We start from the raw sequence: 14393 nt of genomic DNA, 5'->3' as shown, positions 1-14393 counted from the left end.
CCCCGGGGCTCACCGCCATCTTGGAGGGGGGTCTGCGGAGCCTGCGCACGAGCGAGCGGGGGGGACAGGCCGAGGTTGCCGCCGCCATCTTGGAGAGGGGCAGCGCCGCCGCCGCGGACCCCGCCCTGCCCCGGAAGGCGCTCGCCCCCGCGCGTCCGCTCCAGCCGCGCCTCTCTATGGTGCGCAGAGCGGCGCCGCCGCCTCCGATTGGCCGGCGCCGCGCAGGCGGAAGCGGTGCGAGACCGCGGCTCACAGCGCCCCGCGGCGGCGGCGGGCGCAGCGCGAGACCCGCCGCCCCCCCCACCTCGGGCGGGATCTGATTGGTCGCGGCGCGGGCGCAGCCCGCCCAGAGCCAATGCCAGCGTCCGAGCGGCCGGGGCGGGAGGAGGGGGAGTGGGTGCGGGGGGGACGGGAGCTGATTGGTCGCTACGCGGGTGTTGCCTGCCAAGAGCAAGAGCTGATTGGCTGGTGCCTGGGCGTCGTGGCTGAGGCGGGGGAGGGCTCTAGCCTTGGCGCGGGCGGGGCGGCAGGAAGAGGCTCGTGGGCCTCGGTCAGCGCCCGCCGCCGTCCTCCGTACCCGCGGAGGAGGAGCGGGAGCGGGAGGAGCGGGAGCAGGAGGAGGAGGAGGAGGATGCCGGGCCCGGGGGCGCCGGGGGCGCCGGGCGGCCCAGCCCCGCGCGGCTGCGTCTACCTGGACCACAACGCCACGACGCCCGTGGCCGCGGAGGCGGCGGAGGCCGCGGGCGAGGCCCTGCGCGAGGCCTGGGGCAACCCGAGCAGCCCCTACGCGGCAGGTGAGGCCGGCGGCGGGGCCGGTCCGCGGGCCGCGCCGCCGCAGCCGTGCAGCTGGGCGCCCCGTTCCCGCCCTCCCAGGGAGGAGAGCCAAGGAGATCATCGCGAGCGCCCGGGAGAGCGTGGCAGCAATGGTGGGGGGAAGGCCGGAGGACATCGTCTTCACGTCGGGGGGTACGGAGGTGAGAGCCGTGTTTGGGGGGGCACGGAGGGGCCTGCAGCTGCCCTGCTCCCACTGGAGCCCTTTGTTTCCGTGCACCAAGCGAGCAGCGGTGAGGAAGGGAACTGCTGTGAGCACCAGTGTTCCCTCTGCTGCCTTCCTTGCAGGCCAACAACATGGTGATCCACACTGCGCTGCGGCACTTCCGAGAGAGCTGGCAGCAGGGCCGGGCCAGGCCTGGCGACSGCCGCCCCGAGGCAGCGGGCACCGCTCCGCACTTGGTGACCTCCAATGTGGAGCACGACTCCGTGCGGCTGCCGCTGGAGCACCTGGTGAAAGAGGGGCTGGCGGGTGAGCCCTGGACGGGGCAGGGAGGCGGCCGGCAGGGCAGGGCTGGGCTGGGCGTGCCTGGCTGCGGCTCCGGGCTGCTGATCCTTAGGGCGCCCCTCTTGCCTTGCAGAGGCCACCTTCGTGCCCGTATCCACACAAAGCGGACAGGCTGAAGTGGACGACGTCCTGGCCGCAGTGCGRCCGACCACGTGCCTGGTTTCTGTCATGTTGGCCAATAACGAGACCGGCATCATCATGGTAAGCAGTGGTCACGGAGCGGGATGACATGGGGCTGTGCAGCGTGCTGGAGGTATCTTTGGAAAAGAGTGCAGTAAAGGGGATTTAATAGTTGCTCAGACACAGCCCCTCTCTCTCCCTACCAGCCCGTCTCAGAGTTGAGCCAGCGCATCCGTGGCCTCAACCAGAAGAGAGTGGCAGAGGGGCTGCCTCGTATCCTGGTGCACACGGACGCGGCCCAGATGATTGGCAAGGGTCACGTGGACGTGCAGGAGCTGGGGGTGGACTACCTCACCATCGTGGGACACAAGGTACGGGCTGCCTTATGTGGCTGTACTCCTGGCAGGGCATCCCTGCTGCAGTGCCCAGGTGTTCAGTGCGGTGCGGTTGCAGGAAGTGCAAGGGCCAGGGTGGAGACATACAGCTGTGCTTGGACAAAAGCATGTGGGATAGAGCACGTCCCTCCAGTGGCTCCGTGCAGTGCACTGAGATCCTATCCTGGCCCTGCTCTAGCTGAGGAGCAGGAGTCTGTTACCCGTGAGGAATTCCCGTGAGGATCCTGGGAATGGCTCCCTTGAGACGAGTTCGGTTGCCCTTGCCTCGAGGGCATGTCCCATGGAGCAATTTGCGCTCTCCGAGTCCTGTTCTGGATGCACTGGAGGGCTCTTCGTTCCGGGTGTGTGCTCAGGTAAAGGGTGCTGAAGCCCCAGGCCGTGGCTCAGTGGCCGTTTTTGGTGCAGTTCTACGCCCCGCGGATCGGCGCCCTGTATGTGCGCGGCCCTGGCACCGCCACCCCGCTGCACCCCATGCTCTTCGGAGGGGGGCAGGAGAGGAGCTTCCGTCCAGGGTAAGGCAGCTCAGCGTGGGGCAGAGAGGGGGGCTGTGCTCTCCATGGCTGTGCTCTCCATGCGTGCACAGAAGTGACACGTGGCTGCTCCCTCTTCCAGTACGGAGAACACCCCTATGATCGCTGGCCTCGGCAAGGTGAGTTGGTGATGGCTGCGGGTGACGTACAGCCAGCCCGGGACATGTGGGTGACTGGGCCAGTCACAGAGGCCCCTCCCGGGCTGGCCTCACACGCCGGGAGGCTGCGCGTGGGATCTAGTTCATGGAGCCCGTCTGAAGTTTTTCTCGTCAGGCTGCAGAGCTAGTGGTTAAGAACGGGGATGTGTATGAGGCTCACATGCGGGACGTCCGGGACTACCTGGAGGCCAGGCTGGAGGTGAGYGCACTCCGTTCCCACTTGTTTCTCTCCTCCTGGCTCTCAGCTCGCAGTGTGGCAGGCAGAGCACAGGGCAGGTGGTAGCGAAGGAACTACCACCTTCCCACCGGGGGTRGGAAGAAGTCGCAGCCCATGTGTCCCTCATCCTAACGCTGCAAACCCAGCTCCGTGGTTCCCGTCTGCTCTGTACGTGGTGCTGGCAGCTGCCCCAGCTGCTCACCCATCTCTTCATTGCTGYTGGGGAACTGTCAGGCTACAGTTCTCTGGGCTGTTACTCACTTTACCTGGGGCTCTTGGGGTAGTCAGTGGGGCTACATAGTGCCCCACTGACACTTGAAGGTGACGAAGGACCAGACATTTTCCTGAAGCCAGCCTGAATGTGGCTCTGTGGCCCCACTGCCTCCTCGCCAGAACAGAGTTTGTCACATTCCCAGAGTGCTTCACAGGCCTCTGATTTCTCCAGGCCTCCTTTGGGAAGCAGAGGATCCACTTCAACAGCAAGTTTGCAGGCTCCAAGCGGCTCTGCAACACCTGCAACTTCTCCATCCTGGGCCCAGGCCTTCAAGGTAGCTCAGCCCATACATCTCCCATGCCCTCACCCTACCCTGTGCTGTGCTGGTCACTGCAGGCCTGACGCATGCAGGCACCCAGCTGCAGCTTGGGCAGGGGCATGGAAGAGRCCAGCAGGGCATCCCGGGCCACCCTCGGTGACAGCCTGGGCGCTGGGTGACCTGAGCTTGGGTGTGCTGCAGGGCGCAGGGTGCTGTCACACTGCAAGACGCTTCTGGCCAGCGTTGGGGCTGCCTGCCACTCGGAGAAGGGCGAGCGGTAAGCAGCTGGGAAAGGAACGACCCCGGGAGATCTGTCCCTGGAGGGGAAAGGGCCACATTCCTTGCAAGGCCAGTGAGCCCAACAGGAGCAGGTGCCTTCAGAAAGMGGGCAGGCTGCTGTGTGGGAGAYGTGCTTGATCTGGAGTGCTCTTGCACAGATAGGCAAATGAAGCACATGCCTTCCGTGAAGCTCCTGGGTGATGCAAGTGCTTCCTTGAGCACTTCTAGAGCCACATGCTCTAGGTGTGACTGCTGGAGCAGGAAGGTTGGACTAGATGATCTCTAGAGGTCCCTTCCAACCTTGAATATTCTGTGATTCTGTGATTCCTTGGACCTTAAGTGAAAGCCTGCTTGTCTCTGTGTCTCTGCTGCAGGCCCTCCTCCATTCTGCTCAGCTGTGGGATCCCCTATGATGTGGCGCAGAATGCCCTGCGGCTGAGTGTAGGTCGGGAYACGACACGGGCGGACGTGGATCTGGTTGTGCAGGACCTCGTGCAGGCCGTGGCGCAGCTGGACCAGGACGGAGTCCTCTAGGCCCAGGAAATTGTTCTCTGGCTGTCACCGTGACAGTGCCACAGAGCTGGCTGGGGCAGTAGCGGGGATGGTTTCCCCAGGGCTGCCTGGTCTTACGTACTCCCTTTCCTCCCATCCTTCCGATAGCAGGCATAGCTCCTGTTGCAGGTGCCCCTGAGGAAAAGAAGCAGAGGGGCTGCCTTCACAGTGAGCCAGCATCTGAGGAAATTGGCCCTGAGTGGCTGACGTGCTCACCCTGATCCCTGGCTTAGAGGATCAGAATGTTGTGCCTGTTGGTAGCATTGCCAACTGATGCCAGGGAATCTGCTCTCCCTGGGTGTCCATAGGAATAAAAGCGTGTGCCACTGCTGTGGCTTTTTCCAAAGTGAAATGCCTTTTCTGTGGTGCTTGGGGGGAAGCAGGGATGGGATCATTGGGTGTTTTTTCCCTCAGAAAACGCTGATGGCTCAGCACAGAGGCTGTRTGGGCTCCAGGTAAACTGGAGCGGGGAAGATATCCTCAGCCCTTGGCTCAYAGGTGGTACAGAACCAAACTCACCTCTGCCATCTGCACCTTTTTCTCTTAGCTCCGATGGCACCTGCATTAGAGACGATCTGGGTGTTTTTGTCAGGCAAAACCAGGCAGTTGGTGCCGCTGCTGACAGGAATTGTCTTTGAAGCTCCATCTGTTCTGCCAATATGGTGCAGGGGGGATGTTCACACCACAGAWAAAGGGCCTGGGTGATTTGGGTTTAAATATGATTTAGGAGCMGGACGCTCCCACCACTGCCAGGGTGGGCACAGCTTCCCAAAACAATCACCCTGTCTTGGTGACAGGTTCTCCTTCTATTTTATGGTGAACATGGCCAGGATTGTCACCTGGAGGGGGGTCACAATGGGRCATTCCCTTGCCATGGTGATGGCTCCTTGGTCTGCAGTGCCACCAGCCTTCTTTGCAAGTCCCACAAAGGCTGTGGGAGCTCTGGCAGGCTAGAGGGGCTGCAGTGGGCTGGAGGTGAATGGGGTGGGAGAGAGCAGGGTCCCTGATCGCTCTCCACTGCAGGCAGCGCCCCTGAGCTAGGCAGCGATGGCGACGCACTGGGATGCTCTGTACAGGCGCTACCAGCTGCACCGGTACCTGATGCTCATGGAGCTCCAGCAGGAGGGTAAGACCTCGCTGTGGAGGCAGCCAGGAGAAGGCCCTGGTGCCTGGCATGGGTGTTTGCTTCAAGTAGATGATCTGCCATCTTTTGAGCCTGTTTCCAGAAGGCCAAGGTGTCCTGCAGCTCCTGCTGGGCTTCAGAGAGGCTCCCTGGGAACCCAGCGATAGGAATGAAGCCTTTGAATTTTCATCTACTGCAGTTGTCATCTCTGACAGGATCCCTCGCAGCAGAGCTTTGAACTCCAAATACTTCCCAATTTGGGTATTGGCTGCAGGATCCCCTAGGCCGAAACACATCTCAGGTCTCTGTTTCAGCTCCAGGCCATGACAGGATTTTCAATAAGCCCACAGTTGGAAGTCCAAGAATTGGTACTGCACGTTCATGTGGGGAGCCAGGGAGGTGATTACCTTGCTGCCCCCCAGCCAGGGGTGTGAACCTCCTGCTGGGAGCGTGACCTGCCTCTTGCTTGCTTTCCAGACATCGTCAGCATCTGGAACGGCGTGTCGGAGTACATCCATCGGCACCTGCTGCTCAACAGGGTAAGGCTCGCACCCTGCTCCTCACCACTGGCCTTGGTGCTCTGCGGTCTCTTATTTTCTTTTTATTCTTCTGGTTTTAGGGGGTAAAAATCAATGGACTCGGGACATTCTTCGTTGTCAGACAGTATTTACCAAAAAGAAATGACTTTCCTGTTCAGAGACCTGTATTTAATCTGTCTACGACTGTTGCAGTGGTTCACCAGATCAAGTACACTAATAGAGACATTCCTGGTAAGGTGTGATGAAAACCCTCGGGTGTTTAGGGCTGGGTGCCGCTTCTAGTGGATGATTATACACATACATACACAGCACACATGCGCGCACACACACGGATTTCTTTCCTAATATCTATAAGCAATTCCAGCTCATCCCTACCAACCGCCTACCAAGTAGCAGTGTATCGGGAGGACCCTTTCAGAATAACTTTTTAACAGGATTTTGTAAAATTAAACTCTCTCTTTGAAAGACTTGAATGAGTAGCTCTGTGCCACTCAAACCTGGCCAATGTTGTGGGGTGACTGCTAGTTTATGACAACTGAAAGCTCATCTGTATTTGTATCAATCTAGAATATGTGTAGGCAGACACCAGAGTGGCTTTTATAGATTCAGCCTCGTCCAAAGCAGGCAGCCATCAGTTGGAGACTCAAAACAGAGGCAATAGCTGGTACAAAGCACTACTGGTGTTCAAGTTAGCTCTCGTTTCTGGTCAGTGCTGCCAGTCCTGCAGTTAGAGTGGCATTGAGTGCAGCATTGCAGCAACAAGTTGCCCGTGGGCCTGGAGCTGCTGAACCTTCCTATTAACTTGCTCTGTGGTGAGGTATGTGATTCTCGCTCTTTTGTGGTATGCCAGGGGACGTGATGGTTCTGCCAGTGTACCACCACAAGATGCGCCTGGAGCCCTTCTTTCGCAAGAGGACAGTGGAGCAGTGCATGGGGGAGACCATGATCTGTTTCTCCCACCTTCTTGGATGTGAATACGATGTGGACTTTGTTTTCAGAGACATTGGTGTTCTCGTTATCCGAGAAAAGAGAGTGCAGATGAGATTTTACAAAGAGTTCCTTGATACTCTAGATCAGACTGGGACACTGGCAGAAGCTCTTCTCCATGTAAGTGCTCTTTTTTTTTTGTCTCCTAATAAATTCCCTGCATTTGGAGTCCTTAGGCATGCTCTCGAGGATGGGTCTCTCATGGCTGGCTGTGACCTGTGCAGCCCCATGGGCTACCACGCTACCGTGTCTCCATAGAGCTCTGTCCACTGCTCAGTGTGTCGGCGATGCTTGGAAGAGCTGCCCTAGGTCATACCTGGCTAATCCASTGTCTTCCCCTGCACTGGCCTCTGAGGGTTTCTCTGTAAAAGAACTGCTCTTGGCTGAACGTCTTTATTCTTTCCTTTGCCAAAAGCCAAAGGTTTCTTATCCGCTATCAACTCCTTGCTGTGCCTTGTCAAAACAAGGCTTTGGTGTTGATGTCCTGAGTTGGAGGGTTGCAGAGGGAACCCTCCATCTCTGAGCAGTGGAAAGGCTCTGTGAACAGAAGGATCAAATCCTTGGCACCACCTCATGTGTCACTCTCACCATTGCAGGATCCAGTGACAAAGGATTTGGTCATAACGGACAGGAAAGCCATTGTTCCTCAGAGCGATGACAACGATCCAGGTATCTTCATGTTTCCAAGGTGAGCATGTTTGCTCCTGCTGCCTGCAGTGGAACAGTGCCTCTGAGTGGTGGAGGTGTTCCCTGTGCACTGAGGTTGGAGGATGTGTTGATGAAGTATGGATGGGATTTCTCAGAAAGTGGATCAAAGGCTAGATCYATACAAGTGATGAACTTGTGATATTTTCGTATTTTCTGTGAAAGCTGAGTAAATGATGGGGTGGTGTGGCCTTTGGAGAAGCTCCAGCACACCTCTGTGCCCTGATAATTAGAGTAAGCTGCAAAGGGAATGTGGTATCTCTTCTCATTTTCAGGCTGGAGATAAAGAGAGTGTGTAGACCATTATTTTGGAAACCCTCCAGAAAAAAAATTCTGAAGTCCACCCAGGGAAAGAAGGCAGGGAAAGAACTACTTGATGAGAAGATTGTGGGAAAAGGTAGAGTTAAGAGCTGGCTCCTGACAGAGTGTCGTAGGTTTTCCTTCACCTGTTCTTCTGGGGGATGAAAGCTGAAGTTGCAATGCATAGTACAGCCAAATGTGCTTTTTCTCACTCCTGTTTGCCTATGATGGTCACCTTGCAACGTTTTGGTCAGCTTCGTCAAAAGTGTATCTGTGGGGGCAGTGTGCCAAAGGATCCACTTGTGGATATGCCATCAGGACAAAGATCCAAGAAATTGTTCATTTCCTGTGAAATAATAATTCCAAATTCAGGASTCTTTTGGCATCCCAGTGACTCTTAGCTAGCTCCTCACTGCAAAATAAGGATGAGGAAAGCAGTCAGGAAATAACACTGCGGGGAATATGTTTGCACTGCAGAAATGAAGGGCTGGATGAGAGATGGTGTCAGAAAGGGTCTAGGGCCCCTAGAAGAGAAGACCCCTTGGGAAGCAGAGTTGCTGTTTTGGGCATTTTCAGAAGAGAGCTGAGCAGGTCCTTCTCGTTTGAATCATAAGTGCACCACTCTGCTGAGGCTGCCTGTTTCCTGCTTGCAGTGAGCCTTTTTGGAAAGTACCTCCTTGGCCAGGAGAGGATTTCTTCTATCAAATTGACAGAGCTGAAAAGGGAGGAGAGAAAAGAGCCCCTTGTCAGGCAAGTCTCTCGGTGAAACAGTGGAGAGGGATGCTTTGCTCTTGTGCCTGTGGATAGACCTTGGGCTCCCCAGATGGATTAGCATGGAGAGATGTTCACATGGCTCCCGGGGAGATGCATGTTCTTACTGTATGGCACATGGGTACTGGTTTGTGGGACTCTTGTGTCTTCTCTTTATTTGATGGGAATGGTGCTTATTTCCATCCAGCTGTTGCAGCTYTGTGAGCAAGAGTGGGGGTCCAAGGGGCTCTCCTAACTGCTCCTTGACCACACTCGTGTTTGAGCACTGGTCCCTGTGCTGAACTGCTCCTGCAGAGAAGAGAGAGCTGGTTCCAACAGGATCAAACACCTCTGAGGTCTCTAGTTTAACCCTGAGGATGCTGCYCCATAGGGCAACTGTCCTGTCCAAGGAAGCAAAGTGAGCTCTGTTTTCACCGTTTGGTTAGGGTTCATTTTGTTCGCAAGAARCTTCTGCTTTTACACCAAAGCTGCTTTTGTGGCAGGCTCAAGAGACATGCTGAAGAGGGAGAAACAGCAGGACTCGCTCACTTTCTCCTCTAACCCATCATGTGCTCAAACTCATCTAGGTGTGTCTTTTTAGTCAGCTGCTAGCAATGCTGGAGAGCACCCAGGAGGGTGAGAAAGTTGAGAGCAAACACGCTCCTGATGACCAGCCTCTGACTGTTCGTGAAGGACACTGCAGAGCACGAAAGGTAGGGGCTGCACGACGGGCTGCCTCAGTTACTGCGTTGCAGTCTATTGCAGGAAAGCACAGTTACAGACGTGGATTCTTAGAAGACCCTTTAATGTGTGTTCATGTGAATGCTGCTTGAAAAGATGGAAGTTATTCTTTTTTGGCAGTCTATGATGTACTTCTGTAGCCTTAAACAGCAGATGTGCAGTGCTGTTTCATACCTGTTTCTCTCTGTGACCTTCTAGGATGTAAAATACCTGCCTACCCCTTGGGACCAAAAAAACTGCTGGGCAACGTGGGGCAAAGACAGGCGCCAGAGAGAAAGAGCAGACTTGGCAGCTGTGCTAGCTAGGAGAGCAAAGGAAGAGCAGTGGATGGCYGAGGTACTGACAGCATTTTAAAGCATTTAGGAAAATAGCCTTTCTCTCAGCTGGGGCCATGGTTTGAGAGTATTTCAAGTATCAAACTCGCAGCCTGCTGGGGAGGTGACATGGGGGATCATCCSTGCCTTGAGCTGCCCGTGGTGCCCACACTAGAAGCTGGACACAGGGTTTTTGCAGCCAAATGGCCTGAGCCAGTCCTATCCCAGCTGCCTGCAGGGACATGGCTCTAGCAGGTCTTTCTCTTTACTAGCTCTGTGTTAGTATGACCAGGAGTACAATTTGTAATCCTAAACTCTGGAAGGTTTTGTCAATCTAATTTTTAACTAAAGTGCTAGTACATTTGCTTTTAAAAAAAAATATATATATATTTCCAGGGGATGAGAGGCTAACATTTCTGTGAGTTGGAAAAAAGGTAGGGTTRATAGTGTTGAGAACAGCTTTACAGTCACTAGATGCCTGTTAAGCTGTACAGCGATATCTCCACTGCTCACCCCTGCATCTCAAATGCAATCTGTATGTTTTTTTGGCATAGCAGTTGAAACCTCTTTTGGAAAAGGCAGTTCCGGAGGAGGAATATGGCTACACTCTGGAGGAGACCGATCTCAAAAGATGGAGGACGTTTTTACAGAGCACAGAACACTTGGTAAGAAACCTTTTCTGAGAGGAAAAGTGAATTCCCATCCTGGTCATGTCCTTGTCAAAACTGGAGACATGATGTCTAGAAATATATGGGACAGGCGAAGAAACTGGATCTCCTCATGATCAGATTATGTTTCTAGGGTGTCAGTTTTTGGAGAAGCAGGTGGGAGGTGTCATGATCACTAATGCTCATGTTGCAACTGGAGGTTWGGATCATCAGAGTCTTTTGGTCTTTCTTGCCAAACCCCTTAGAATTCCTTTTAGTTCTTACAAAAGGCAATTGCCCCCCCTCACACAGGAGCTGGCTGGGAGCTGCAGTGAAACTCTGGCCAGATCATATCACCCCTCACCAGGAATTGTGGTGAGGTGACACTTCTGGTTGTCCAGCTGCTCCTGCAGTGTCCCTTGCCAGCRTCTCCTATGGAGTCTGCAGACAGAAAGCAGCAGGGTCGAGCTGGGTGCTGTACATGAGCATCTGTGTCTGCCCTGCAGAAACCCTGCTCTCTTGAGGACAGCACGCCTGCCCTTATCAAGAGGAAGGCATACGACCAAGGACTGAAAGAGAAGATGAAGCAGAAGTGGGGAAAGCACGAGAAGCAGAAAGAACTGAACCCACTGAAGTTATTACCAGAGGAGTAAGTGCCTGTGAGCTCCAGCAAGCCCTGGGATGCTCATGTGACAGCATTCCTGTCTTGCCTTGTCGGGGACCCCAACTCCAAGCTGTGAGAGTGCCTAATTTGTCAGGGCAGGAGAATGATCTGGGTTAGACCCATGCTCCTAGCGCCCTTCAGTAGCCCCAAGCAAGTGCCTAAGCCTCATTTTGGTGAAGGAGGTTGGGCAGGGAGAGGCTGGAGGGTCCTGCAGTGCGAGAGCGCCCTTGTCACTACTGCGAGTGACTGCACTGTCACTGTGTATGGCTGAGCAGGAAGCACAGGGGTAAGCGGGGAGAGAAGAGCATGCAGGATGAGGAGGACTCGACCCCAGAGATGAGCTGTGCCCCTAGGGGACACGAAGTGTCCCATGGGTAACAGACCCCAAGATGTACAGCATGACCGAGGCCTGTGTTTTCCTCTGCCACTGCCTGTAAACCTCAACAGCTTTCTTTTAACTCCATAGCATTTTGGAGATGATCCAGCTACAAGACTGGGTGCTGAAAGGTAGCAGGATGGTGAGCCCTGCAAATGAGAAATGAGCAACCTTGGGAGCATCCAGTGCCCTTTCAGATGCTACATATGCCTGCAGTCGTGCCACAGCCTGGATAAACTTCCATCCTTTTTTTTTCTTCCTCCTTGCAAGGACACTCATTCTTTGACTCTTTAAATGCAATCATGTGCCTGCAAATCTGTTGTCATCCAGTGACAGTTAATCTCTGCAATGGAGTTTCTGAGGATTTCCATGATAATTCTCTTAAATTTAATCATGTTTCCAAATTGCTGTGAATCTTTTCTTGAGAAGAGTGTAAACTCTTCAGCAAAGAAATTGTGGAGGGGCAGGAAAAGGATGCTCTAGTCCCTGCTGCTAGAGCAATCCTCAGATACTATAACTATATAATTCTAACCATATGGCTAGAACTTCCTCTCCCTATAGATCTATGTCCATATCATGGCATATATGAGCTCCCTGGAATCATACATACAAGCCAGTCTGGCTGTAGGTACTGTACTGTTCATTCCTATCCAGAGGTTTGCTATGGGAAATTATATAATTATTTTAAGCATTGTGTTGATTTTGGGGGGGGTTGGTGGGGAAGAGTTTTATAGGAAACTACTTTTTTTTTTTTTTTTTTTTTTTTTTTTTTTTTCTCCCCTTGCATTAGAAAGAATCTTTAGAGACTATCATGTCAGGCCTGTTTTAACAATCTCATGAGCCTTTTATAAATTCTGGGCTGCTTTAAACCTGTCTTTGATCCTATTCTGAATTTAAAACAAAGCCTCTCAAGACCAGACAGGGACTTTTCAGACCTCTCAAGGGAAAATGGCTGAATCCAAGGTCCTTGCAGTCTATTATTCGAAGGGGCCTTTGCTTCTGTTTCATACCAGTTCCTTCTACCTAGTGCTCCACAGACCATGATGCAGCTTGCGTGTGCTTTCTAGCTGAAGGGTCCTTGTACAGCCTGTGCAGGTGGTGGCTGCCTCCCTGATGGATCTCACGGAACTGTCTGTCGTAGCTRTGGCCAACTGTCTTTCAGCCAGAGATCCAGTTTTTGGAGCTTTCTCCCCTGCAGGTGATGTAGATTCAGACTGAAATTTAACCACACAGCACAAAAAGCTTTACTGATTTATTCTTTGCAGGTGCACACAGGACATGCAAGTTAAAACCACAGCAATAAGAACATTACTTAATTACAAGTATTACAGTCAGTGTTTAGAGAATGTTACCTGGGATTTGAACACTTTGGTTCACTGTTTTAAGGCCTTTGCTGTTCATTTTTCCTACTATCGCAGTACAAGTGAAGGAGAGTCACTAGCGCATCCCTCTTATCTAGGGCAGCGGAGAAGGAAAATGCCTGTAATCCAGTCTGCACTTCCGTAGGTCAGCCTCTGCTCACGTACCCTACGTGCTGGAGAGACAGATACATTTTTTCATATGTCAAAAATGTCAGAGACTTTACACATAGGAACAAATTCACTTGCCATGCAACTCTGGAAGTACCAGCATTGATTCCTCAATTGTGAATTTAAACAGTAGCGATGGAACCTGACACTGGCTCTAGAATAGACACAGTTGAAATGCTGCTCTCTCACAGCCACATACAAGCACCACAAAGCAAAGCTGGAATTCTTTTAATGAAAGAACCCAGAATCTCTTGATATCATCATCTTCCAGGACAATTTATAGCACGTGAGGGGTAAAAAAACACTAACCAAAATAACTGCTCTACCAAGAAGCTTGTAAGTACCAGGAATGATTCGCAGCACGATGAGCTGCAGGAGCCCGGCGATGACTTTGTCCAAGTGCTGACCGGAGCAAGGTTCAACTTGCTCAGGGCATAGTAGACCACCAGGAAGCTGCCATGGAGCACAGGCAGAGAGCAAGGAGATAGCTCTAGGTTTCTTCATGCAGCAGGATGATTGGCTCTTGAAGGAAGAACATGGTTGGACGCTCCCCATACAGTTCTTGTCCAGGTAAAGGTGAACAGCCACCCTCCAGATGCTGACATTATCTCTGGTTGACCTGTAGATCGTGGAGAGAGCAGGCCTCAAACCTGTCATCATAGCTGTGGTGTAGCCAAAGGCTTCCTTCGAAGTGCCAAGCAAAGAGTTGTCCTCACTCACAATGTTGGGAATCATGACATGATACACACCAAACATTGCTAAGTACAGTAATTATGTCTGTATGAGCCATTCCTTCGTATAGGAGTAAAAAAGCCAAAATGGTACTGAACAGTCATGGTAGCCCTCTACATGACAGTCTCATTGCTGGGGGGGCACTACAGAGAAGACCGCATWAGCTCAGGTAATGGAGATAATGTTGCAGATGCCATAGAAGAAGAGCCACAGACTATGTCCTTTGGGGCCAAAGGGAGGCTCACAGTAGTAAAATACAACCGTAAYAGACAGCACCAACAGTAACACTGAACAGATGAAAATCAACTCAAAGGATGGCACTTTGGAACAACTGGAAATTAATCTTGTTATCAGAGCCACATATCYGTGAGACATGGCAGATCCAAAAAGGCCTGCCCAAGTTTTTCTTGGCTGCAGCAAATTTTCCTTGAGGAAAATTTGGGAATTGCCCAGTCTCACCATGTTTTGGCCGTTGTGCTGGCTGAAGCTGGGTGTGTATCATTCCAAAAAAAAAGGTCCTTTCTCCCTTTCACCATCATGCAGTAATCTTTTTTTAGGATTCCCCTCCATAAATACTTCCTTATCTTTGTTGCCATCCTCATCCCTCTCTTCTGGGGATAATGGCAATATACTGTGTTGGGATGGATTTTCACTCGTTTTTTGACTGGGTAGTTGTGAGAAGACACATCCATTTTCTTAGTGAAAAGTCCTGATCTTAAGAAAACGGAACAAAAGGATGCACTGTGATTTAGTCAACAGTGAGAGATTCATGAGCCAGGCTACTACATTTTTTCTTGATTTCTTGTTTTTTCTTGGTTTGATTTTAATTTTCCAGTGAGTTATTGCAAAACACCTTTGACAGA

General features: G+C 52.7%; 3 protein-coding genes across 5 annotated transcripts; 2 read left to right on the top strand and 1 right to left on the bottom strand.

Moving 5' to 3' along the window:
* Positions 1–923: 923 nt before the first annotated feature.
* SCLY (selenocysteine lyase) lies at positions 924–4930 on the top strand. The gene is made up of 10 exons (XM_026046550.1): positions 924–974; positions 1120–1303; positions 1413–1540; positions 1666–1830; positions 2260–2366; positions 2467–2503; positions 2658–2741; positions 3205–3307; positions 3494–3569; positions 3946–4930. The coding sequence occupies exons 1-10, from the start codon at positions 924–926 to the stop codon at positions 4103–4105; spliced, it is 1095 nt and encodes a 364-aa protein (XP_025902335.1). The 3' UTR covers positions 4106–4930.
* Positions 4931–5164: 234 nt separating this feature from the next.
* On the top strand, positions 5165–11791 carry LOC112953487 (coiled-coil domain-containing protein 81-like). 3 transcript variants are annotated; one of them, XM_026046548.1, is made up of 12 exons: positions 5167–5645; positions 5724–5785; positions 5866–6016; positions 6636–6892; positions 7369–7460; positions 7753–7874; positions 8431–8527; positions 9129–9240; positions 9467–9604; positions 10140–10247; positions 10736–10878; positions 11360–11791. In XM_026046548.1, exons 1-12 carry the CDS (start codon positions 5570–5572, stop codon positions 11433–11435), a joined length of 1434 nt encoding a protein of 477 aa, XP_025902333.1. In that variant the 5' UTR covers positions 5167–5569; the 3' UTR covers positions 11436–11791. The 3 variants fall into 3 exon arrangements, with proteins under 3 accessions (XP_025902334.1, XP_025902333.1, XP_025902331.1); XM_026046546.1 differs by having other exon boundaries at positions 10137–10247; XM_026046549.1 differs by lacking the exon at positions 7753–7874 and having other exon boundaries at positions 5165–5645; positions 7369–7441; positions 10137–10247.
* Positions 11792–12551: 760 nt separating this feature from the next.
* On the bottom strand, positions 12552–13992 carry SLC35G2 (solute carrier family 35 member G2). Its single transcript, XM_026046536.1, is given in 8 exon segments — positions 12552–13208; positions 13211–13252; positions 13255–13339; positions 13341–13382; positions 13384–13549; positions 13551–13628; positions 13630–13670; positions 13672–13992. Coding segments are annotated over 8 exon segments (957 nt in total). The 3' UTR covers positions 12552–13026.
* Positions 13993–14393: the final 401 nt, after the last annotated feature.

Source organism: Nothoprocta perdicaria, unplaced genomic scaffold (genome assembly GCF_003342845.1).
Source record: "Nothoprocta perdicaria isolate Ctin4 unplaced genomic scaffold, notPer1 scaffold_449, whole genome shotgun sequence".
NCBI classification, from domain to species: domain Eukaryota; kingdom Metazoa; phylum Chordata; class Aves; order Tinamiformes; family Tinamidae; genus Nothoprocta; species Nothoprocta perdicaria.
Note: the sequence above shows the minus strand (reverse complement) of the source record. Positions and strands in the feature narration are given on the sequence as shown.